The sequence below is a fragment of the Gallus gallus genome, chromosome 3 (assembly GCF_016699485.2).
Source record: "Gallus gallus isolate bGalGal1 chromosome 3, bGalGal1.mat.broiler.GRCg7b, whole genome shotgun sequence".
Classification (NCBI taxonomy): domain Eukaryota; kingdom Metazoa; phylum Chordata; class Aves; order Galliformes; family Phasianidae; genus Gallus; species Gallus gallus.
This window is the reverse complement of record NC_052534.1, coordinates 35,323,600-35,348,719: the sequence shown is the minus strand read 5'-3', so window position 1 is coordinate 35,348,719 and position 25,120 is coordinate 35,323,600. Positions and strand designations below refer to the sequence as shown.

Sequence of the window (25,120 nt, the reverse complement as noted above, 5' to 3'; positions counted from 1 at the left end):
AGGCACAAAGGTTTTACAACCCATGTCATTTTTTAGTTGTAGAAGCAGTTTGCTGCAAGAATAAGATCCTCAGAATGTCTAGCACACCCACTTTGAAAACACCTAGGAAGTTCTCTTAGATTCCCCCCCCACCCCCCCAGGTTTCATCATTAGGGAGTAGTAGTTTAGTCATTGTTGCACGCTTGCAAACATCTCAAATTAGGTGCTCTTGCTCCTTAGAAGACTGATCTAGGAAGGATGCTCCCATTGCACCAAGTACACATAGCTTTGTGCAGAACACAGCTCTAACTGCTTGTTAATGATGGGCTGGAAGGGTAATGCTGCCTCTCCCTCCAACACTGTAATTAAGAATCTGTTGTCCAGAGCACTAGCAAGGGAGGAGGCCTAGATTTGGTTCTTGTAAATCTTTGCTTGTGAAGTCTCAAACCACATCTTTTGCCTTCCAGTTATGTCTTGACTCCCAAGCCTGTGTATTATGAAGATAGATCAGGTTTGTGTTCATTCTTCACCAAGATGAGAAAGGAGGCAATCTTTTGGGACCCTTAGAGTGATGCATTTGTTATCTTCTTAGCAGCAGCTATACCCGTCATTAGGAGACAAGCATGCAAAAATACCAATCTTTGATTGTATGATATGCAAATTACTCAGATAAAGGGCAGGTAGTCAGCCTTAACTGCAGTATCTATTACTTTTGGCATTCATTTCTTGCAGTTAGCTGTTAAACAACAGCTGTCCCATTTTAATGAACTTTAAAAAAAAAATAAAAATAGCACAACGTCTCATTATTCCTGTCTTTCCTAATAGGCCCATTTTAGAGGCCTTCAGTTAGAAACTCTTGTGATTTATGCCAAGCAGAACTCATTTCCATGACTATTAGGATCATTTGCAGAGTTACATATAACACAGCACACATTTGCTGTGAACCCTTTCTGACAACTCATTTTTCTGTTGGCAGTGGCTTGTATCACAGAAGCACTGTGACCATCTGTGGATCTCCCTGCATCTGTGTGTACAGAAATACTGTATAAAACCCAAAAGGTTAAATGAAAAGATCTACTTTTAATTCTTCAAATTTGCAAACGGGTAGCAATTTTGAAGGCTAAACAATGCATAAGCATTCAGAGCTTCTGGGCTTTACTCATAAGACACAGTGAGGAGGGCATTCAGCTCAGTGTAGGTTCTTGCATAGTACGGACCTGCCATCGAGACTCCAATCCCACAGTTGTTTTCTGACAGATAAATAGGATAGCAAAGCTGGACCTAGTAGTCAGTATCAATTTAACAGTTTCTGCAGTCCTCATTCTCTGAATTGAGGCATGCTCTGTGCAGACTTTAATATTACCTAGAAGTAAGACACATTGAATTTAAGTAGAGCCATGACCCCAAGTCAACAAAGGCAGTAACAAAGAGGTGATTGGAGTCACTAAAGGAGTTTAAAAACCCAGGCTTAACTTAATGGAAAAAAATACACTTTAGTATCTATCGTAGCTGTTATGGTAAAGGAAGGAGTCATGAATTCTGACCCTGCACGTATGAATTACAGAGACTTGCTTTTGATTGTATTTTTCGTAGAATCATAGATTTTTTTTTTATTGTATTGTAAGAGAATGATGCTTTAGATAACCTGTTAGTTACATCTGTTAGAGCTCTTCCAGGCTGATGATTTTTATCCCCATATCACTGGGACTGAATACAGGGCACAGATGTTTAGCTGCAAATGATATATGATGTTATCTTGGCCAACAAGGGACTTTTCCCTTAAGTATTTTTCCTATGCTTTGTTCACCTCTCACTGTGTTCCTCTAGAGCCTCCTGCCTGTTGCAAGAGCTCTCACCAACATCAGATTTTCATTACATTTTCTTTCCCCTGAATTATTCTGTTGCCCAGAGCTATAGCCTGAAAACATCTAGGGACTGAAAAGAGTTCTAGAATTAAATCCCTGCAGAGAAGCTGCATTTGTTCTTTCCCAAATAACGTAAAAACGAGTATATCCCTTCCAGAAACAAAGGAATTGGTCCTGTAGAGAAATTGATGCTGCTCTTTCTTGTGCAGGGGACAAAAGAAGCCAAATGCTGCTTCATACCGCAAGAGACCTTGGAGCAAAAGGCAAAGGACTGTACCTAGCTTTGTATTTCCCAGTTACACACAGTGGGAGTGTGAGAGTCAAGCTGTGTGGTGTGCTTGACATGCTTGATGAGATGTGATTCAGAGAGATCTAGACAGGCTTGATCAGTGGGCCCAAGTGAACCTCAGAAGATTCAACAAGTCCAAGTGCAATGTCTTGCACCTGTGTCATGGGAACCCCCACTGTCAGTACAAGGTTGTAAAGACTGAGTACAGACCTGCAAAAAGAACATGGGGGTACTGGTAGATGGCAAGTTGGACATGAGTCAGCGATGTGCCCTTGCAGTCCAGAAAGCCAGCTGTATCCTGGGCTGCATCAAAAGAAGTGTGGCCAGCAGGTTGAGGGAGGTGAGTCTGCCCCTCTGCTCTGGTGAGACCTCACCTGGAGTACTGCATCCAGACGTGGAGTCCTCGGTACAGGAGAGACATGGACCTGTTGGAGCATGTCCAGAGGAGGGCCACAAGAATGATCCAAGGGATGGAAAACCTCTTATGAGGTCTGACTGAGAGAGCTGGGACTCTGGGGAGACCTGAGAGCTCCCTTTCAGTATCTGAAGCGGAGCTGTAAGAAGGAGGGAAACAGACTCTTTAGCAGGGTTGTAATAATGGGACAAGAGGAAATGGTTTCAAACTAAAAGAGGGGAGATCTAGACTGGATATAAGAGAGAAGTCTTTTACAGTGAGCGTGGTGAGGCACTGAAACAGGCTGTCCAGTTGTGGGTGCTCTGTCTTTGAAGACATTCAAGGTCAGGATGGATGGGACTCCAAGCAACCTGATGTAGCTGTAGGTGTCCCAGTTCATTGCAGAGGAGTTGGACTAGATGGCCTTTAAGGGTCCTCTTTAACTCATATGATTGTATGACTCTAAATGACCATTATCATTTTCCTTGGGAGATCAAACAGAAAGCACTGCTGCTGCTTCCACAGCTCTGAAGTTCTGATTTATTTTTCTCCTTTGTTTACAATTGTACTTCAAATCCCAGGCTTTTTCACAGAATAGACATACTATAGAGATGTGCATACCTGCCTGGCACTACGCATGCCACCCTGCTGCAGGATGAGTCATTCTGTTTCCACTGTATATTTCTGCTAGAAAAGCCACTTTTCAATAGCTTGGCAGGGAAAGCAGTGGCCAGCAAAAGGTGAGATCAGCCCATATTAATTCCAGCTTAAGCTGCACTACACCGAGAACTCGCATCTTTAGACGGGAAAAGAAAACAAAAGGCAAAACAAAGCATTCCGCCTTCCCACAGCTGTGTAACGGCGACTGAAAAACACGTGCGTGTAACAAAGACGGAGCCAGGCAGGCTGGCCGCCATTTCAGCACCCACCTGGTGGGCAGCGCCGGGGCGGCTGCACAAGATGGCGGCTGACCACGAGGCGGTTCGGACGTGTTGTGCCGCGTGTCGGCATGGCTGCAGAAGCTTCCAGAGCCTCGTGTAAGGTAAGGCAGCGGCGGGATGGGTTTGGGAAGTTGGTGTGTTGGCTTCCATCCATGGTGCGGAGCTGGATGGGGCCTGGTTTCTGTTGGTGGTGGTCGTTTTTTGTCCAGGCTGTGGGGCATAGGCAGCAGATGCCTCAAGGTGCTTTTGTTTCTCTCAGAGCCTTGATAACTTGTACTTATTTGGCACAGCCGATCGTAAACAGGTAAAACTTTGGGAGTGAGGTGCTTGCTTAGTGGTGTAATCTGAGTGTGCTTGTGGTACAAGAGGTGGTATATTGGGAGGTCATTTAGGACAGAAAATAGTTTCAGGAGTACTGCAGGTTTCTGTGGGACTAAATGTGGGATAGAAATGAACATTGTTTTAACTGAAGTTGTTGGATCCCTTACACTAGAGCATGGGCGTCCAACCTTTTGGCTGGCCTGGGCCAGGTGAACGAAGAGGAATCATCTTGGGCCACATATGAAGTATATAATCTAGTTATTGTATATAAGTAACACAGCCTATTTTATTTTTTAACACTTTTTTATTATTATTTTTATTAAAACATTTTAAAAAGAGCAACCACACCATAGCACTGGTGGGATATGTGACCTTGTTTCTGTGAAACTAATGCATCAGTCTGGTTCACTGGCAGTGGCTGCAGTTCTTACTGAGCTCTGAAGGTGTTTTTTTTTGATTTTTGGTGAAATTTACTCCTCCTGTGCTTCATCCTTGAAAGAAGTTGTTCACAAATGTATGCACTGCCTGACAGCGATCACAGGAGTAAGGTGTGACTGTGAAACAAGGGATGTTTCTCTCTGGTAAGAGGAGGCTTGTAAAAGTATAGTGAAGAGACACAGTCACATTGTTGAGTTGACTGTCTGATGGCAGTTCTATACACTCCATTTGAAAATTTGCAGGCAATTTATTTTGTTGACTGAAAGTGGAGTTGCAAATGTATTAAAAAAAAAAAAGTGGGTTTTTTTCTGATCTTGAAACCTATTATCAAATTCCTTTATGGAATTTGAAGAAAAACTGAAAGGAAGGCAGTATTTTTTTTTTTCATTATTCACAGGACTGTGCTTATCCAAGCTATCAGAGTGCTCAAATTTATTCGCATAACTTGAGTTACTACTGCACTGCACCCTTCCCTTGTTGTGGTTTCAGTTGAGACCGTGTTAATAGCACACCAATGTTTGGTTGCTGCTGAGTGATGGGTGTGTGTGTGTGGGGCTGAGCCAGGCTGCTTGATAGGAAAGAGCTGCCACCATGCTGCTGCAGGGTGAGGTTTGACTGGGATGCATGCAGCCTGTGGCCTAGACATGCCTGAGTTAAGTCATACAGGCTCCCGATGCTAATTTCTTGTGACTGAGTTTATATCTGGTGTTGCTAGTTTTGCTTCCTTCATTTTACCAATGCAGTAGTTTTGCAAACGTTGAACCAACATAACACTTCAATTTTAGGAGCAAGAAACTGCATCAGTCCTTGTACTGATGCAGCAGTAACTGATCTCTGCACAAGAACAGTGTGGATCATTGTTGCCAAACTTCAGTGCGGTGCTTGTGATTATTTTCTCACTTCATGATGGTTGTGGACTGATGAAAAACAGGCAAGTCAGAGTGATTTCCAGAGGTAGGAACTTGTGCTGCTCTCTTCTGAGGCACTGCTGGGATCCAGTGGTAATGATCTGGTTGGTAGCTAAACTGAAGGTTTTCCTCCTTGCTTAGTAGTAATGCAGTTGATTCAGTCTTCCTCTGTCATTATTAAAAAGCAGTATAACCTGGCATTTTGCCCTTTGGTTGTCCCAGGAGAATTAGCAATGTATTGCTGATGCCTAGGAAGCAGTACATTTATATATGAAATTAAAACAGTTGTTCTGCCATCCCCCAAGCTTCTACATAATGTTTAACAATTTAAGTAGGACAATCAGATCTCTGTGTGAAGCTGAAGTGAGTATATGAATGTGAATATGGGATAAGTACCTGCAAAGGTACCAATGTAGTTGCTGCTTTAATAGCACATATGCATTCCTGGAAGCTCGTGTTATGATAGGAGTGCAGCTGCCATACAGTGGAGATGCTACCTGTAATGCTATAATGGGATGATAATAGCAGGCTGGCAAAGTCTTTGGCTACAGCAAATGAGAACGAGCCCAAATACAGCAGCCATGGATACAGAAATGAAGGAAAAGAGCTGCTTACCTTTGAATGGCCTCAGGTAGGCAGGGATCTCTGGCAAAAGATGCCCTCACCTACACTGCCAACCCTTAAATGAGATGTGGGAAGGGGTGGATCCTGGCTCCACCCCTTCTGATCACTCAGGTGCCTCAGTCACTGTTTCAGGCTGTGACTTAGCCTTTCTACTACACTACCATGTGCTAGGAAACTGAAAATCTTGTTTTTTCACTGTTGACTCTCTTACTTACTACTGGAGTCCCATGTTCTCTGATTCTGGGCTATTTCTGTACTGCCTTTCTTGGTTGCTATACATTGCAAAACAGGAGAACCTTAAGTGGGCTGTATGAGGCCATGCTGTGGTGCAGATTAAGTTACCAAGTTTTGCACAATGTTTAGAGAATTGTTGAAGAACTGAAAGAGCAGGCTATTCCGTTATTGCAGATAGTCACTTTATGAGACTGTTGGGTTTTTTGTTTTTTTTTTTTGCTTTGGTTTGTTTTTTGTGGGTCTGGGAGTTGGTTGAGATGTTAAAGTAGTTTTATGAAAGCATGCAAAAGGCTGAGGGCTGATGCTGCAAGGACTGCTTTTCAGCCTTATTTTCTTCTGTTGTGTGTGTATATGTATGTGTGTACATGTGTATATGTATGTATATACACACACACACGTGCATATACACACACGCATATGCAGGCATATTCAGCCTGGTACTCTTCTGTAGCATGGTAAATATGATCTGAAAATGTCTCAGTTTGAAACAGGTCTTCATTGTCTTGGTGCTACTGCCCATTGTTTTGGGAGCTAGCTGATGTAAAACTTTGAGAGAGCACTTACAAAGACTTTTTGTTACCAGCCCTAGCCCTGACAGTGGGCCTGTAGATATATGTTGCTGCTAGTTGAGCTGCTCAGTGTAGGAGCTGAAAAGTACTGTGCAATGCTGCTGAGTAGACTTCTCATCCCTTAAGCTCAGATGTTAAAAAAGATGAAGCAATATGAATATAGGTATTGCCAGGCTTGGTTATAATGTCATCTGTTTCAAGGTGGCATGTTTCAAGCTCCGTATTATTTTCCACTGTTATTCCAAGCAGGAGGACAAAGGAAAAAAAAAAGGGGTAATTAAAGATGTCTTAGCAGGTCTTGTGGGGTTTGCATTGGTGCTCTGAGGGGGAGGGAGGTAGTCATTCTCTCCCTCGGAGCAGAGCAGACCAAACAGTATGTCAGGGGTGCTTAAGCCTAAGCAATCAGTTGGCAGAAAAATGGTACCTATTGCCGTTAAAAGAGCAGAAGTGGAAATGAGATGAATCCTTTAAATGGGGTTTGTGGTGATGTAAAATATGGGAGAATATTTTTATGCCACCTGGAAGTACCTAAGTACCTCAACATACTAGGCTGCACTGTTTGTACTGGAGTAGAAATGACAGAATCATAGGACCGTACCCAGAGAGTGGTGGTCAGTGGCTCAGTGTTTGGTTGGAGATGGGTGACAAGTGGTGTCCCTCAGGTCAGTACTGGGATACTCTTTACTATTTGTATCTGTGACATCAGCAGAGGGATTGAGTGCACCCTCAGCAACTTTGTGGATGACATTAAGCTGTGTAGTGTAGTTGACAGCTTAAGTGTCTGCTACACCGAGGAAGGGGGATGCCATTCAGAGAGACCCAGACAGGCTTGAGCAGTGGGCCCAGGTGAACCTCGGGACGTTCAACAAATCCAAGTGCAAGGTCTTGCACCTTGGGTCATGGCAACCCCCACTGGTAGTACAGGCTGGGGGATGTAAGAATATAGCAGCTCTGCTGAAAAGGACTTAGGGATACTGGTAGATGGCAAGTTGGACACGAGTCAGCGATGTGCCCTTGCAGCCCAGAAAGCCAGCTGTATCCTGGGCTGCATCAAAAGAAGCATGGCCAGCAGGGAGAGGGAGGTGAGTCTGCCCCTCTGCTGTGGTGAGACCTCACCTGGAGTACTGCATCCAGATGTGCAGTCCTCAGTACAGGAGAAACATGGACCTGTTGGAGCATGTCCAGGGGAATGAAATGATCCAAGGGATGGAAACACCTCCCCTATGAGGACAGGCTGAAAGGCTGGGGCAGTTCCACCTGGAGAAGGCTCTGGGGATATATACTAGATAGATACCTAGATACTGCTTTTCAGTATCTAAATGGAAGCTGTAAGAAGGAAAGGGATGGACTCTTAGCAGGGTCTGTTGTGACAGGACAAAGGGAATTGGATTCAAAATAAAGGAGAGGCAATTTAGATTGGATAAGAGGAAGTTTTTTTTATGGTAAGTGTGGTGAGACTGAAACCAGTTGCCCAGAGAGGTGGTGGATACCCTGCCTTTGGAGGCACTGAGAGTGTGGCTGGTTGTGACTGAGCAACTTGATGTAGCTGTAGGTGTCCCTGTTCATTGCAGGGGTGTTGGACTAGGTGGCCTTTAAGGGTCCTTTTTAACTCTGATAGTTCTATGATTATATGATCACAGAGTATCCATAGTTGGAATGAGCCTATAGGGAGGATTGAGTCCAACTTGCAGCTCCACACAGAACCATCCAAAATTCAAACCCCGCGTCCGAGAGTGTTGTTCAAATGGTCCTTGAACTCTGGCAGACTTGGTGCCATGTCTCCCTGTTCCCCTCTGTGGAAGAGCCTTTTTGAAGTACACAACCTGCCCATTCCCTGACACAGCTCCATGCCATTCCCTCGGGCCCTGTCGCTGTCACACAGAGCAGAGCTCAGTGCTGCTCCCCCACTCCCTGAGAGGAGCTGCAGCCGCCATGAGGCCTCCCCTCAGCTCCTCTGCTCTGGGCTGAGCACACTCAGGGACCTCCGCCACTCCTCATACACCTTGCCCTATGGACCCTTCACTGTCTTTGTAGCTCTTCTTTAGATGCTCTCTCATTGTTTTTAAGTCCTTATATTGTGACACCCAAACCTGCACATGGTGCTCAAGGTGAGGCTGCACCAATGCAGAGATCTTGTTACTCTTTTTCATATGTTCTACCACTACGGCAAGATGCTGTGTTGCTTTTTGTCTTTCATTGTACCATTTGCAATTACTTTTTCCACGGTGTGCAAGCATTTCTTTTTTATTTTCTGGAGATATTCTTAAGAGAGCTGAAGTAAGCTTACTCTCTGCACCCATCTGTTTAATTACAGCCAGATCTCTAATGACTGGTACCGTGAGCACCGTTTTTGTTTGGGCTCTAATCTTAAGCTTTTTGTGACCTTCTGTAGCTCAGAATTGGCACAGATATTTAAATTAAATATATACAATGAATTTACTCAGACTTTTATTGTCAGGTACTCCTGATGCGTGTGCTATTGCTCCTTTGAGCTGTGACAATTCTGATACTTGGCAGTCTCTAAAGTGTTACACTTCAGAGCCAACAGTTCCTAATGTAGCTGAACATCAGACAGTCTTAGTGAGGATTTGAGTTACTGTGCGCTTGTCTGGATCACTTGGGGACTGGGATTTGTTCTGATTCACAGGTACTCCCAAGATCTTTGATTTGACCTCAGCTGAGCCAAAAGTTGTTAAAATGTTACTTTTTGCTAATAAATCACTAGCCACAGGATCATACTAGCCTACTTACAGATGTAGTATGTATGAAGTCAGGCTGTATTTAGTTCTGAAGAAATGGGGTCAATAACTGAGACAGAGTGATACTGAGCTTACAAGGAGGTTATCGCTTGGTTGAGACTGCGTTCCCAGGCGCCCCAACTGCAGGGTGGTTTGCCTCTGGAGCAGGCTGGTGCTGTTCTGCACTTCTTTTTAGGCCACTAATTGTCTAATGAGGCTCCAGCAAATGCTGCAAACTAATCTTTCGGACATTATTCAGACTGCAGCCTACATCTCATGGAGCGCTTCTCCACAACATCTGGTTACTCTTAAGTATCCATCCAGGACTGTACTGTACATCTGACTCTGGCAGATGAAGCCTTTCTGCTCCTTGCAGAGAATTTCTTTTATCACGTGTGAATATCTGTGAGTCCTGTGAAAACACCAGTTGGTGTTGGGGCCTGCTCTGAGCACTTCCCTGTTCAAGTGTTGCGTTTGTTAGAGAGTCTGCCTTTATTATTAAGGAGACGGTGTTGTGTATAACAGGTGTGCAGTATCCGGTGGGGCAAAAACCCAGGGGAACCAGACAGTGTATTTAGATTAAGGCTTCTTCCAGATGGGAGCTCCTGATTGTCTCATTAATCATGTAGCTATTAATATCATTGCAGCACAATTCCTGTACGTGTTCCAGAAGCCATAATGGTAGTAAGCCCATCTTGCTCGTCACTCATCTAACCAAATTGAGAACAAGCTAACAAAAGTTGGTGGAATTGCAAATAAGTAGTATAATAGAGTATATATAGCTTGTAGGAACTGGCTTTTCTCTTTTTTCTTCACTGAAATGGCACTGGAACAAGTTCCATCTTATTTGAACTGCTCATGTAGACCAAAGACCTTTTTGTCAAATGGAGAGGGATCAGGGTTGTACCTTGGACTGGAAAATGCCCAGCCATAGGTTTTGCTGCTTAATTTGTCTGTAACTACTGCCTGCACTGCTAATAGGGCTGCTGTCCAGATGAAAGGGCCATCCATGAAAGTCGTGATTTCAGCTCTAAATGCTGTATCAGGATGAACTGAAATGAATTTGCTGATCCTTTTCTCCCTGCAGAGATTTTAAACCACATTGGTTTAAATGGTGCTTTTGGTTAGAAATGAGTTCATGTGAGCAGTTCTGTAACATAAGCAGTGCATAGCTGTAGTAGTATGACAGTTCTGTGTGTGTTGAGATGCTTCAAGCATTTATAAGCCTTTAAAATGAGCTTGCGTAATCTCATTTTGCTACACAAGATGTGACCTTTCTGGTAGCTCATAAGTCCCTTGAAAGTCCAGTATTAATATTTTGTTGGCTGAACGTAGTCTTTGGGAGTATTGCATTACACCAGCAGTAAAAATCTATTTGATGACTTAGTGCTCTGCTGATTGATTCTGGCTATAATCATTGGAAGGATACAGAGTAGAGACTAGAACGTGACCTTCTGGTGCTGAGACCAATAGTGTGTATCATGTTGAAGGGATTGTTCAACCATTGACTGCAGGAGTGATGTGCTTCAGAAGATTTATTGTAATGAGCCAAACATCCATGATGTGTGTCTTTCTTGCTCTCCTGTTGAAGTCCATAATACATTTCCATTGACCTGGATTACTGGAGGCTGTGGAGACAGCGTAAAACCTGGGCTGTCTTCAGAGGAGTTCTCTTTAGGTGCATCAGTTTGGTGTTGGGGCAACAACACGAGGTATACACAGTTCAGGAGTCAGTCACAGCACAGTATTAGTGTGTTGTGTTCCTCTGCTCCTTTAAAAAGTGTACCATTTGCAAACCAATGTGTTAAAGAAAAATGCTTCTGGGGAGGAGGTGATTGTATAACGTAAATTGTATCAGCACAGTCCAGAGGCATATTGCTGTTGCTTTTCCTCTGTTACGTGCGCCATCACTTGCTGGGTTCTTCCACTGCAGTGTGTTACTTAAGTACATTTGTGGCACTCAGTAAGTAGTGAGTATTGGGACTCAAAATTAATGAGAGGTTAGAGAGGACTCTCCATCTGAGTGGAGCTGCAAAATTCTGAGGTTTGAAATGTCAAAATCTTCAGGGATCAGTACGTCAGTACCCTACCTTATTAGGTTATATCCCTTATGTTCCTTGTGGTGGACTGCTTGGCCCACAGATGCATCTCCCCCCTCCTAAGCAGAGAAACAAGGTCTTTGGGTAGAGGATTCCTGTTACTATTGTTCCTATTTTCATAATCCAGTTTTTAGGATGTGAGGGGACGTGGACTATCATATAGTAAAGATCATTTTCCTTTTGCGCATTAATTTTTCAAATGCTTTCTTGCTCTTTCCGATCTAATGGGAGGTTGAGCCTTACTTTGTATTGAATTAGAGTTGCAAATAAAATTCTGGGCCATTGATTCAGGGTGTGCTGTCATTTCTGGCTGTGTCCTAGAGCAAACTATTTTGGGATTGAGGAAAGCAGCCAGAGGTAGAGCATTAGAACTGAAAGCAGCAGAGGGAGAGAGCAAGGGAGGTAGGCTGATATGCAGTAGGCCAACAAGTCTTGTTCTTTAATAACCAGAGAAAGTAATAGACAAGGGAGAAGAAAATACTTGTTCTTTTATGCAAATTTCCAAGCATGAAAATCGGCTGTATGTTTTCACACTTAATGTTACTTGCCTGTATTAAACGTCAGTGCTTTTGTAGGCTGTTATTCTGTGCAAGAATAATTATGAATTAACACAGAAGTTGTATCCATTGTGCTGTTACTGAAGCAGCTACTTTCAGATGTAAAGCATGGAAGAAAGAGAAGAATCTGAGCTTGTGACTATCTCCTTTATTGGTACCATCTGATAAGTTCAGCTATTCCAGTAATTTACTGCAGCATCCTCAGGTGCTTCCATTTCATTACCCTATATAAAATGTTTTTTTCTTCCTCCTTTGTAATTAGCCTCTTGCTGGTCTAAGTAGCTATAACCCCAAGAAAAGGTTGGGGCTTGAAGTGCAGAGTGAGGCTCTATGGCCTTGATTTTTGGCAGAGCTCAGATTAGACAGTTTTATTTTTTTCTTCTGCAACTTAAAAAACAAAAAGCAAAAACAGGGAAAAAAAAACCATTAAAGAGAAGCAAAGAGGTCAGCAGATATTTTTTCCATATTGTTATAATATCTCTTCTAATAAATGCTGTTCTCTGTGGGTGGAATAATGGGACAGTTTATGGTTTCAGTAGCAACTGGTCCTGGTTAGCTGGGGAAGAATTGGAAATGCAGAGACAGAGTTGCCTGCTGGGTTGGAGTGCTCATAGGTAAAGGACATCCTGGAGAAGGCTACGCTTTTGCCTGACAGCAAGATTTGATGTTTAGGTTCAGATTTGGATGGTGTAGCGTTGAGGGTATGAGAGAGACCAAGAGCAGTTCCTTGGCTGTATGGCTGGGTTGCATGGATTGATACCAGTTGCCTGATCTGTGCTCTTCCTCTTCTTCCCCAGGGGAGCTGCAGCCAGCCATGCGTAGCTGGGGCACTGTCTGGTAGAGAGCAAGCTGTGGACCAGCTGGGAGGTGGATGAAGCTTTTACCATGCCACTGCTTGACTTACTGGCGTTGAAATAGTCGGCAGGGCACTGAGAGTTTGTTCAGTGTGGACATAGGTGACAGAGGGCCTGATGTGCCTAGAAACATGATTCAGGCATAGCTTTAAGTGCCTGAAGCTTAGAAAAGGGGTGAGCAGACCTGTGTTGCTGTTGCTGTGGCGGCACACAGCCTCGATGAAAATCTGTCATTGTGTGCCTCCATCTGTGCCCCGGGGCTGGGAGCTGTGCTGGGCTGTGCTCAGACACAACCGCTGACTGAAGCATAACCGAAAGAAAATAGGGAAAGCATCACATACTGAAACAAGATTTCTTTTATTTCAGTGCAGTACAAAGAAATAGGAGTTACTTAGGAGTTACTTTGCTTTGAATGAAAATACCGAAACTAAAAAACAAAGCAGATGAAATTCATTCATGTAGTACTAGGAATCCTTGGATATCAAAGCAGTGAAAAATGATAGCTATGGTGCTGCAGCATCAAAATAAATATTTACATATTTTTAATGCTTTTTTTTTCCTTGAAGTAGTGTTATCTCATTGGTAGCTTAGTTTGCAGCAGTGCAGTATTACCCACTTCCAAACGCTGACAGTGCTCTGTTAGCCATCAGTCTTTCAGCCAGTGATGTCCTTATGTGCGGCATGGCCCAGTACAGCAGCACCCATCCTGTACCAGGCCACAGCTTCCCCGCTCTCTGACCAAACCAAAGTCAGTTGTTGTTAGTTCCAAAGAATGAATCTGCTCGTTCAGTTAAGTACATTGAATGTTGGTTACATAGAGTAATGCTGTAAACAGTGGGCCCAGTTCACAGACAGGTAAGGTGAACTCACTGTGGTAAGATCATAAGGAAGTTGTTTAAAAAGAAGAAAACAATAATAAAATAAAATTGCTACATTGCCTGTCATCCTGCAGCATGAAACACAGCAACTGCTCAGTTTGTGGTTTTTAAACAAGAGTGTTTGCTTTCAGGTTGAATCAGGACAGGTCAGCTGTTTACCTAATAAATGCAGATGAGTTATGTTTCCAAAGGTATCAAAACATACCAACGTACTGGTTTACATCAGAGTTAATAATCCCGTTTACAGACTCTGATTTTACTTTTTCTACTAAGTAAATGTCTGTTACGCAGGTATTGCTATGAACCAAGCCCATTGTAGAAAGGAAGCACGTTTCTTGCCAAGTTAAAAGTCTTTATATAAGAACATGTTTTTATAATGGATTTGAAGAGCTGCTGTGTGAGTTATTAAAATCGTGTGTCTTCCTGCTTGCGCTTTGTAACAACACAGAAAATGGATAAACGTGGTAAAATGTAGTGTCCATAGAAAATAACGTGTAAAAAAAATTCAGTATCTCATATTAAAGCATTTACACTGCATAGGCATTCATATAAGGATATAGTATAATAAAACTTATCAAATATATAAGCATGCAGCAATTGCCTTATTCACAGTTCTAGAAATGACCACACGTTGATTTCCTTAAATACAAATTGGGTTATCCAAAATAGATTTTGCAGCTACTCTCCTTTGCGGAGGCAGACTATGTTCTCATGTGCATTGCAGGTACTGACCTATATAACAGGCCTAAGCTATGCCACTGTATTGTACACATCTGTGATAAATACTGTGTTCTGAAATAGGAAGGACGACGAGAAGTTACTCATACTTCTCATAGAAGAGCTTGGAGACTACACAATGCTCGAATTAACAAAATATATAAGCACATTTACTGTGTTCTCCTTAGAGAGTAATACTGCAACCTTGCCACGTATCTAACTACTGCATAAGCTGGCCATGCAGTTTTCAAAGTAAGTTTAGACAGATTTTTCTATTTGATAGAGGAGGCATAGTAGTAAACTCATATAGTACATGTCCTCTCTGCCCTGCAAACTTGATGAAATACTCCTGTTACTCTCAGCTTGTGTAGGCAAGTATAATACAATGCAGTGCCAAAATCACACCCACAGGGAAATTTTCTTTTTTTCATCTACTTTCTTGAAGGCAGTGTTTGCATATGCAATGGTGAACTTGAACTGTTCATCTGTTGCAAGATGACAGTACCTAGGTTAGACCTCTCTGTGGCTGCAGGGAACCTGGCAGGGAGCTGTGGAGCTTGCTGCTGTGCGTGGCTTTGCCTTGCTAGTTCTGCACAGCTTGGCACCTTCCCCTGGTGTGGGACTCAGGACAGCAGTGAGCAACACATTTGGAGGCGAAGCTTTGTGTTGAAGTTGTGTGAGATTTGATGCTGACAACAGGCCTTGGCCACGCCAAGGTTAAACTGGAGTGAAGATTATGACTTAAAACCCTTCCCCCTTTCAGGTATTTTATTCTGCTTTCCTTATCCTTGTACGTAGTGAAACTAAAATAAAAATGTTGTTCTCTTTAAACAACGTGCACATCTACCTCCTTCCTCTTGGCACTTCAGGTAAAGCTGGCAGAGGTAATGATGGAGGATGTCACAGCACCCCAGATGGAAGCTGCAGGGATTCATCGCTTTGTGCAAAATAGCAAAGGAGTCCTACACAAACCAGCATGTAAGAAATAATAGCTCAAACATGGAAAAAAAAAAAAAAAAGCCAGGTAAGAGGTGGGGGGGAGGTAGCAGAAACACTGTCTGATGGGAAAAAAAGGTGTGGAAAGAGAACAGGAAGAACTGGGGGCGGGGGGAACGAAAGTATAATCCTCCCTGTAGTGTTTAGCTGAAAGAGAAGCGTTGCCCTTTGTTTTTTAAAAAAGTAAGCTTTGGCACACATGTATGTGGGAGTGAAAAGATGAGTAGACAGCTTTGGTTTGTGCTATTGGAATCTGTTACGTTAATGTATTTCTATGCTGTGGCCAGTTTACTTCTGTAGTTTGTTATCTATAGTCTCCGTGTGCATATTCTATTCCTATTTCCTAGTAGAGGACACGCAGCCCTTCCCAGTCAGGGATGTGCTGTTTCCTGTCAGCCTCGCAGTAGGACAACAGTGAAACAGTCACAGTACTGGAGATGTTTCTAGCTCTTCTGACGTACCCATTTCTCCTATGAGGATGTGGCTCTGAGCATTTGTGTGCGTGGAGCCTCAACTCCACATCAGGAATGTGGTATGAGGACGTTTGGAATCTGAGATGGATATGGGGGCATCCTGAACTCCTAATTGTATTAGCTACCTGGCAATTGGAAAAATGGGTTTACAGTGTATTCTAGTTGGTGTGCTGCTGTAAATATTTTTTTTCTGCTTCTCCAGACTTGAGATTTCTTTGTTGACGTCTGAGGACTGTCAGAAGTTATTTTTTTTTTTTTAAGTGACTATTTGGCAGTACGGTTTGTATAAATATACACAGAAACCTTCTTTTATGTCTTTTTTGCTATAAACTTCCACAGGTGAACCATAAGACCTTTAATGCCAAAACTTTGGGCAGCGCATCAAAGCTACTGATACACAGACTCTGCACTCTCTCATATTCCAAGCAGCAGTTTACATGTGGGGACTGTCCACAAATGTAAATGCTTTATTTAGAAATGTCAACTTTATTAATCTGGGGTACTGTGCTGGCCTCCCACTCTTCTCCCAGTTCTCGTTTATTTTTTAAATGTTGGCAAAAATGTGAATGTGCTCCATTTTGATCCCGACTTCTTAGGCATTTTAACATTTGCATTAGGTTCTTTGGGTTTCTCACTGAATCTGCCATTCTTTGTTCTTTCCACAGGGAAAATTCCTTCAATCTTGCCTGGGAATTTATTTAAAGCATCTGCAGATGGCTTGAAGCAGGTGCTGCAGCTGCTTTTAGTATGGTGCTCTCCTGGAAGTGGAACAGATTGTACTTTGTTGTGAGCCCCAAGTTCCCACAGGTATGTACCACCTTTTGAGTACAAGTAGAATTTGGATGGGTAGGACCTTAGCATTTTCTAGAATCCTTATTAGCTTTCCTTATACAAACCACCAAACTATTCCTTGGAAAGAAGAAAAAGTATATTTTTCCAATTTTACCTGCCTCTTTCACCTGCTTCTCAAAGTAAAGAAATGAATTGAATTCCTAAAGACCAGCGTCCTCTCTCCTTATTGTACTTAAGTTAACAGCAAATTTCAGTCATCAAAATCTGGCTGTATGGTAAAAAATAATAATAATAATTTAGAACAAAATGAGGCCATAAGAAGGCTGTCACCAGAACCTCCACATCATTTAAAACTTGCCAGTTTTTTTTTTTTCAATCCATTCTTTATTCCTCCTCCCACCCTTCTGTATGTATATTTCTCCAGGTGGACACACCTTCCTTGCATTTTTGAGCTCCTTTATTATGCTTTCCCTAGTATTATATTAGGTAAGGACTCTCTGAAAGGGCAAAAGCTTGCTGAGCAGCCCATGGTTTTCATACAAAGCAGGTAAGTAGAAGTGTTTTTTTCTTTGCTCCTTGGGCAGTCACAAGTGGAAAACCTGGAATGTGCTGTTGAAGGAGAAGGAAATAGTGAGAGTGCAAGATTGGCTCCTCCACCTTCAGAAAGAAGCAGTTGTTGCTTCCAGAAGCATCCTGCTTTTCTTTTAGGGTTCTCAAGCTTCAAGAAGAACAAAAATAGAGGTATACTATCACTTGAGGAATTAGAAATGAGGAATAAAGTGGAGTGATAGAATACTGAAGAAATCTACTAGAAAAATTCCGTTAGCAAGTCAGTCATTAAAATGTGGCTCCACACACTTCCATTTCAAGAGTTTCTCATTATATGTGTTACATACTGTCTTGTTCAGACAATGCTACATGTAATGTGCTGTGCCTTTAATCTTTAAAATGAAGTTATTTTCCCATGAAGATCCCAGGAATCTCTCCAAGGTTACATTTGAAAACATAATTCCAGCTTCTGAGTCGGCTGTAAACATTATCTAGGTAGCATTTTTGTTTTTTTTAAAAAAATCATATATATATATGCTTGAGTGTGATTCCTGTATCAGATTTGATGGCCTGATGCTTGTGCTTAGTTTTCACAAGTTTGTTAGTTCAGAATGGTATCTGTCCAACTTGACTGCATTTGTACAGTGAGAGAACATACCGAAATATGGCATATGATACTATATCTGGAGGTATTTGCTGTGTTGAAATCCTTTGTTTATATAGCACAAAAGAAGTATAATGTACAAGAAAAAGCTCAATTTCTAATATTGCTTTACTTCTCAGTACCTGCTACATAGAATTCAGTAGTCTCTTATGCTGATTTCTTTGCTGTTATTCAAATAAGTTTTGTAATTGTTGAAGTTTCCCTCCTCATTCTGGAAATAATCATGGGAATTCTCTCCTGAAGAAGAGAATGGCAGATGCCTAAGAAAAGCAGGATTTTGCAGGGAAAGAAACAAAACAAGTACTTAGCCCAGAGCCTTTAGGTCAGCAGCCAGTCTGTTAACCCAGTCTGATTCAAGTTGTTTTGACTCTGTGGCTATTTTTCCTTCCTTCCTTTCTACCCAGATTTCATGTAAAGCTGTTGAGGATGGGACTTTTTAAGTTATTAATTACTTTGCAAGTTATAATGCCCAGTATGTATTCATGATGCATTTGTGGCCATGTAACGTAAAACTTTTCAATAGGAGAACAAAATAATCGTCTGGAACGCTACAATCGTGAACTGTTTTGCTATATTCTCTTTTATTCTGTAACTTCAATCATCTATCAACCTTATTTTTCTTCTTAAAGAGAAGCTTAACATGTTCAGACATGCAGCTCCCTGACTATTATAAGACAAGTTCACCTCCTGACTTCAGCATCCACATACTGTAAAGCATGTGAGTTCCTTTCATTGTCTAAACTGTTTTGTATGAGGTCTCTCTCTTCTACATGCTAGTTTGGCAAGCTTCTAAGGCATTTGTGTGAAGTAATGATGCAAAAGCTACCTGATTCAACACTGAGAAATTCCTAAGTAATCAGCAGTATTTATAGTGGAAATATTACAGGTGAGAAAAGCATTCCATCTAAATTAACAGCTGAGCTACTGTAGTGTGTGGTGTTGTAAGTGGAATATGTTCAATGGTGTTTTCAACTCAGGAGATAGCACTGTGAACTTAAAATATACCAAGGATTCATTCTTTTTTTACAGTAGATTAAATTGGACAAGTGAAAAAACGTGAGTATATATGTATAGAAAGGATAGGATTGGAAGTAAAACAATGCGAAAAATTACTGTCTCTAAACATACAATGGGTGTAGTCAATATTTTTGTATTAAAATGAGTGGTTAATTTTGAAGTCCAAAATGGTAACTTACAACTCTCTATACGAAGGCCATTCTCAGGAGTCAAGTACATGATGTTCAAGAGGAAGATATTTGTAAAGGACTTCAATTTGAAAATCTGGAATAGCCAGCTGATGTCTTACCATCTTATTGAAGAAGTCAGTGCTATTTTCAGTAAGTACACACTAAAGTCACAAAAAATTACCAAAACATAGAAATTCTCTGTCTGGGTTTCTCCTTGGGTTAGGATGAAATGGTAGGTAATACTAGCATGGATCTTAGTTCAGTTTTTAAGTATGAAATACTCAGTGAAGTAGTAGAAAGAATTTAGATGGTTAGTAGAATGCAAACAATGGGTGGCTCTTATGAGTAGAATTCTGAGCATTTTTAGTCATTCCTCAGGCTTTCCCCTGAGCTGTGTTCACGGTTTGGATTTATTAGAAGGAATACTGTGCTCTGAATTGTGTAAAACACTGCACAGCAAGGCCAGCCAATTCAGTTCAAAGATGCATTTCTTACAAAAAAAAAAAAAAAAGTAAATGAGACAGAAACTTACTTAAATCTTTTCTAGTCAGGGTACACTGTGGCCATTGTGTGGTGGCATGTAACACATGCTTTACTGGTCTTTGGAGAGAAAGGGAGAGTAGCTGTAGATACTTGTTCAGGGCAATAGTTAAATGCCCACTCTATTGCATTTTTTTTCCTCTGGTATTAAAAACAGAAGAACATCCTTCTTCCCTGTACCCAAACAGGCCACCAACAACCAAGCCCTCAGTAACTATTTGCTCCCTGGTTTGTAGCATGATAAATCAGATCACGTGCTACAGGCAGAAAAAAAAGCAGTGTCCTGCCCAAAACTACTTGAGCTGTAACATGTGAGACTTGTAAAGTAACCGCTGTATTGGACTTCACCCTGTGCTTTAAACAAATTCCTCTGGTGATGTTTTGCTGTCAGCCACGTGTTGGGAGAACTTCAATTTCACTTACTGGTTTTTATACTTCAGCAGCACAGACTGCTTTGATCACTTTGTGTGTTAGTTGGTAACAAATGCAGGAGTAGTTTGTGGAGTTCAGTTTTAAAACTGGGCTGGGATAAAAATTCTCAGAATTACGTGCTCGGCATTTGGACCAACAACATTGCATATGCAATTTTTGTCTTTTTGTGACTTTAGTGTCAGGTACTAACCTTTAAACATCACAATGTGTAGTCGTCTTACTTAGGAGGCTTGCTGTATACCTCAGAACCGGGTACAAGATCTTAGCAGGACTTCTCTTGAGGAACAGTTAAACAAAAACTATGAGTAAGGCACTAGTAAATGCAGCAAACAATTACAGTCTGTATTCTTTAAGAATAAAGCTGTTCTGTTTAGGAAATTGCTTGTAATATGACAGAGTTACCAATGCCAGCTAGAAGGGGATTAGAGAAAGTGCATCTTTTGGATTATGTCTCCGAGGTCCGTGAGACACTACTGAATGCAAATTCCTGTTAGCTTTGGAAATTGTGCAGTGGTGATATTCAGAAGAGCTGAAGCAAGAGGTAACTGGTCTAGACAGATCTCTGCTAACTCAATGTGAAATAGATTTGTTACAGATTTATTTACATTGGCAGAAGGAGCTGAAGCCACAGTTCAGGCTGCTGTGGCAAATCTAGTTAAGCAGGAGTAATGCTAGCCAGAAACAATAAATTGGCTGCAACAGCTTTAAAAATAATGATGTTTGTATGATTGGGTTTTTTTTGTTGTTGTTTATTTGTTTGTTTTCTCCTTAATTTCCTACTTGCTGAAGTCCAAGGATGCACTTTGTCTTTTGGCTAATGTAACAGACCAAAGCCTTCTGTGCTGCTTTGGAGCCACTGCCATTCTGAACAGCTATTAAAACACTGACCTGTGCTTTATACCAAATGAAACTTGAGCCTGCCAGTCCGGCTGTAGGATGGCTGACACTATTTCACATCAGAGTTGCTCAGAGAAAACCAGACCCCTTCCATCATAAAAACATAATATTCTGCTACGTTGAGGGGGGTGGGGGGCTCATTGAAGCATCAGAATTTGTTCATCAAGTCAGTAAGAATGTACTTTGTAAACAGATGGAACCAGTTAATGCTCAGGACTGTATTTCCCTAGGATCTGTCCGATGAAACTACTACATTTGAGTCATTCATTTGGTATACTAAATAGAAGGTCAGTGATAACTCCATTGTCTCATCACTAAATACTAAATTGGAAGAGACAGATTTGACAAATGTCTCTTTCACTGAGGTTCTTCATTACCTGTACAAAACGCCATTTCAAAAACTTCAGACATTGTTAGTATCCATAATGTGAGGGAGAAAATACTACATCGATTCTTCTTGAATATTATTGCCATCAGGTGCTACAGCTACCAGCTCTGGACAGTGGGGAGAAGGGGTTCTGTGTAGGTTTTCTTTTCCCTTTTTTCAAAGACTCGGTATTGAATTTATCTTGAGCTTTAAGCTCCCCCATGCATGGGGACTTACTCTCAACCTCTCAGAAAGTTTACGAACATTGCAACCTGTTTTTAAAAATGTTGTTTTTCAATTTCTTTTCCCCCTTGACTCAGAAGACAAAATTTGGTGATGTAACTCAGCTGAGTGCTAAGAGTTTCACTGGAGATGAATTTGGACTAATCTTTATTTAATAATGATAGAAAAAAAACGCCGTTCGTTGAGTGCTGGGGCTCTCTACTGTACCTGCTGTACATATATACATATACAGAAGAAGGAAAATACAAAAGTTTTTCTTCGCAGAGACTTTTCCTTCAAAGCAACTCAGGCAAATTTTCTCTCTTCAGATTACTTTTTTTTTTTGTTTGTTTCCTAAATGCATGTCAGAGTATATGCTCTTCTCTGTATATGTGAAGGCTAATGAATTGTATGGTTTATCTGAATGTTACAAAACGTTCTTGAGCATTAGAGCTCTACACTGTTTTTTCTGTAAAAGTTGACAACCAATAGAATTCTTTTCAGTAGGATGATGTACAACTGGGAAATGGCAATAGAAACTGTGTGTGAGAAGCATGCTTTTGTCAGTTACAACTGGTTTCATGATGTGTTCCTCTCTCTCCAGCGGGCAACAGGCAGAAAAATGACGTTAGGAAAGTCTAAAAAGGTGCAGTTTCAAAACCTGTGCTTACTTTAAAATAAAACTTTTTTTTTAAGCTTGTAAATGAAACCTGCATTCTGAGTCAGGGTGTCTTTTTAATTAGCTTAAGGTGAAAATAATCCTTTGAGACATCTCTTTTCTGTTAACCCACTGCTTTCAAACTGTCCCTTCTGTAACTTTCAGCATTGTAAGAACAGTCTGCAATTTGAATACAGTACATTTTCAGCAAAATGAAGAATGCAGTTTGCATTTGCAGCTGGATTCCTTCAGCAGAAGATGGTGATTTTCATTAAGAAACTAAGCTAATAGGGGGCTGGAGAAAATTCTGTTGTCACACATTAAAAAAAGGTATTAAAGAACAAATTCACGCTTTTACAGAACAGTTGCATCTTAGTGCAGCTGAGTCATGGTTGTAGAGGGACACCATTAATGCCAGCTGAAACTGGGGCCTAAATGAAAGCATCACATTTCTGTTGGACTGATATATTCATCTGTATAGATGACATTAAAAAAAATGCCATTTCACTTTAATTGATCTGAAGGGAAAAAATGTATGAAATTAAACAATTTTTGCAGTTTTTGCAGAACCCTTCACTAGCCTAAAATAAATAAATGAATAAATAAAAGTTCTATACATGCAGTTGTCTACAAATGAGTCAGCAAGGAACTGCTGGCCTGCACTGGATGAATATTTAACTTCAGTAGAATTTTTTTCTTGAGATTGCAAGAAAAATCAATCCTTGATCTTTGGTTTTACTAAAGTGATTTACATTGTTAGATACTATTGTAATTATAAATAGCAGTTACGTTGAAAGGAATCCATGTTATATTAATGAAAATTGATTTAATTGAGAGGTTCCAGGGATTCTGATGAATTTGATTGGGTCAACCTCAATCCCTCAAAACCTTCATCCATTTAGAGATGAATAAATTACCAGTCACAGAACTCAAATATAATTTAAGGCTATTTAGAAAACACATAGGAGTGATGCTTGCGCTAAATGCTGAGAACTAGGAAAAACTTGCATGACTGGATATTTGGAGGGAATTATTGAGATAGGTGAATATATCCTTATTCTGCTATCTTTCCTAATACAGTAAACCTACCACTACTTTTACATCAACAGTAACTGATCTTAGAATGCCATTTCATAGCCAGGATCTCAGTTCTGCCAAGGGTTTGTTCTAGCCTGGATGGCAATTAGGGAAATTCTTAAAACAGCATGAGTCAATTCTTCTGTTTCATTAAAGTTCAAACAAGGAACATAAAAATTAACATGGAAGCAGAAATGACATTCAGTGTCAGAAGTAACAAACTTTGAAAGTCCCAAATCAATAGAGAATATATTTTAGACAGTTTTTATATAAGTGTGCTTTTTCCTAAAAACAATCCCCCCCCAACCAAACTTTTTTTTTGCTGAAGTCTTTTGTCTGTAAATATGAAAGAGGGCTACACCCCAACGTAATTCTTCATTGCCATACTAAACAGTAAAATAGTCTTTCTAGTTCACATTGCTCATGGCAGTCTTATTTGATGTTGCTTTACTGAGTTTGTGATTAAAGCAGTTTGGCATTTTTGTTGGTTGTAAACTTTTGGCATAATGTGAATACCAGTCTCTTTCGAAAACAGCCTTGAGTTGCTTTATGATGCTTGTGCTGTTCCCCGCGTCTGCTTGGTTGATAACGAGGCCTGCTCCAGCGTTCTGCGTAAAAGCATTTCCTACCCAATCAAAATTACCTACGAGTAAAGGCAGGAATACACAACAAGTGAGAACAGGTTATTTATTCTAAAGTAATTTGCTCTTGCTTTTTATATATTATGTGTGCATGTATATATACGTGCGTGTGTGTATTTGTCATCAACCTTTTCAGTGCCAAGAATGAAAATATTTTGGGGCCTTACAAACAAGCTGATATGATAGCAGTTGCTCCATAATGCTGAACCAAAGCATCTTTAGGCTACCCGTTGACAACTACTTCAGGAAACTAAAACAGGATTTTATGTTTTATTCCTGTTCTTACCACCTTTGTCAAAGTCTAAGGTAACGTGGGCATCACAGATCTTGGTGATAGCAGAGAGGGTAGCTGCATTAATGGAAAACGGGTAATCCAAGTATTTCACTAGAACCTATAAACCTTTAAGATCTACATTTAGAGCACGTCTAAACACACACACGTAAAGTTCTGAGGTATCTGGGAAACTTACATTCCTTCTTTGGGAGTCATTTTAGCTGCTTCAATAGGAAATGTTAAGAATTCTGAAATTGTCAAGAACAGAAAATTGACACCTCATTGTAAGGAATCATTCTTCCTATGCTTTCAAGGAAAAGATATATCAGGTCATTAACGTTACTGTGGCACAGATTTAGTTGTATATTTCTTCATCTGTGAATCCGTATATATCTATCTATATGTAGCAATGAAAATACAGAGATGGGAAGGACTAAAACAAAGGAAAATCCCAACAAAGAACTTAGAACCCATGGTGTGTAGACACCTTACACAGCACTGAAATTTTATTTGGGTATTGGAAAGAATTTAAAATGGAGTAAAAAGATGAATAGGAAGCTCATACAATATTTGGGAGGGGAGAAGAGGGTAAGCTCGGCTACTTGAAGTGAAAAGTAAGATTTGGATAGATTGAGAGGGATGTGTGTGCACATTAAGTGTGCATCAGTGCATGCTCTTCAGAAATCTCGTTACTTCCTTTTTAATTCAGTAGCTGTTTTTGATCCTGCAGCTCAAGCACACCTCTATCAGTTTTATTATTTTGTTAAAGATAGTTTTTATCATGCATTCAGTGAGCACTTGATTGATAGTGAAATTTTCTAGGTGCCATGCAGAGACTTAATATTTAAGTGTACCTTCAACCCGAATTACCAATTAGACATATCTAATGATGAAAAGAAAGAGAATGTCTGAGATGTCAGTATAGTTAAATGGAATAAGAAGATGC

At 40.9% G+C, this 25,120-nt stretch overlaps 1 protein-coding gene and 1 long non-coding RNA gene across 10 annotated transcripts in view; one reads left to right on the top strand and one right to left on the bottom strand.

The window, feature by feature from the left end:
• Positions 1-25,120, bottom strand: part of PLD5 (phospholipase D family member 5) — a 330,317-nt gene that overhangs the window by 19,655 nt on the left and 285,542 nt on the right. For 6 of the 9 annotated variants that reach the window (NR_173702.1, XM_040697105.2, NM_001252016.2 and 3 more), the window contains one exon: positions 13,149-23,902. The exons of the other annotated variants lie outside the window; for them this stretch is intronic. Coding sequence is in view for 5 of the 6 variants with exons in the window: in XM_040697105.2 (XP_040553039.1) it covers positions 23,667-23,902 (236 nt within the window). In the remaining variant the exon portion in view is untranslated. Of the gene's footprint in view, positions 1-13,148; positions 23,903-25,120 lie in introns of those variants that run through there. 9 annotated transcript variants of the gene reach the window in all.
• Positions 8,478-17,726, top strand: LOC124417801. The gene is made up of 2 exons (XR_006938900.1): positions 8,478-15,429; positions 16,540-17,726. It is a non-coding gene; the product is annotated as an uncharacterized LOC124417801 (long non-coding RNA).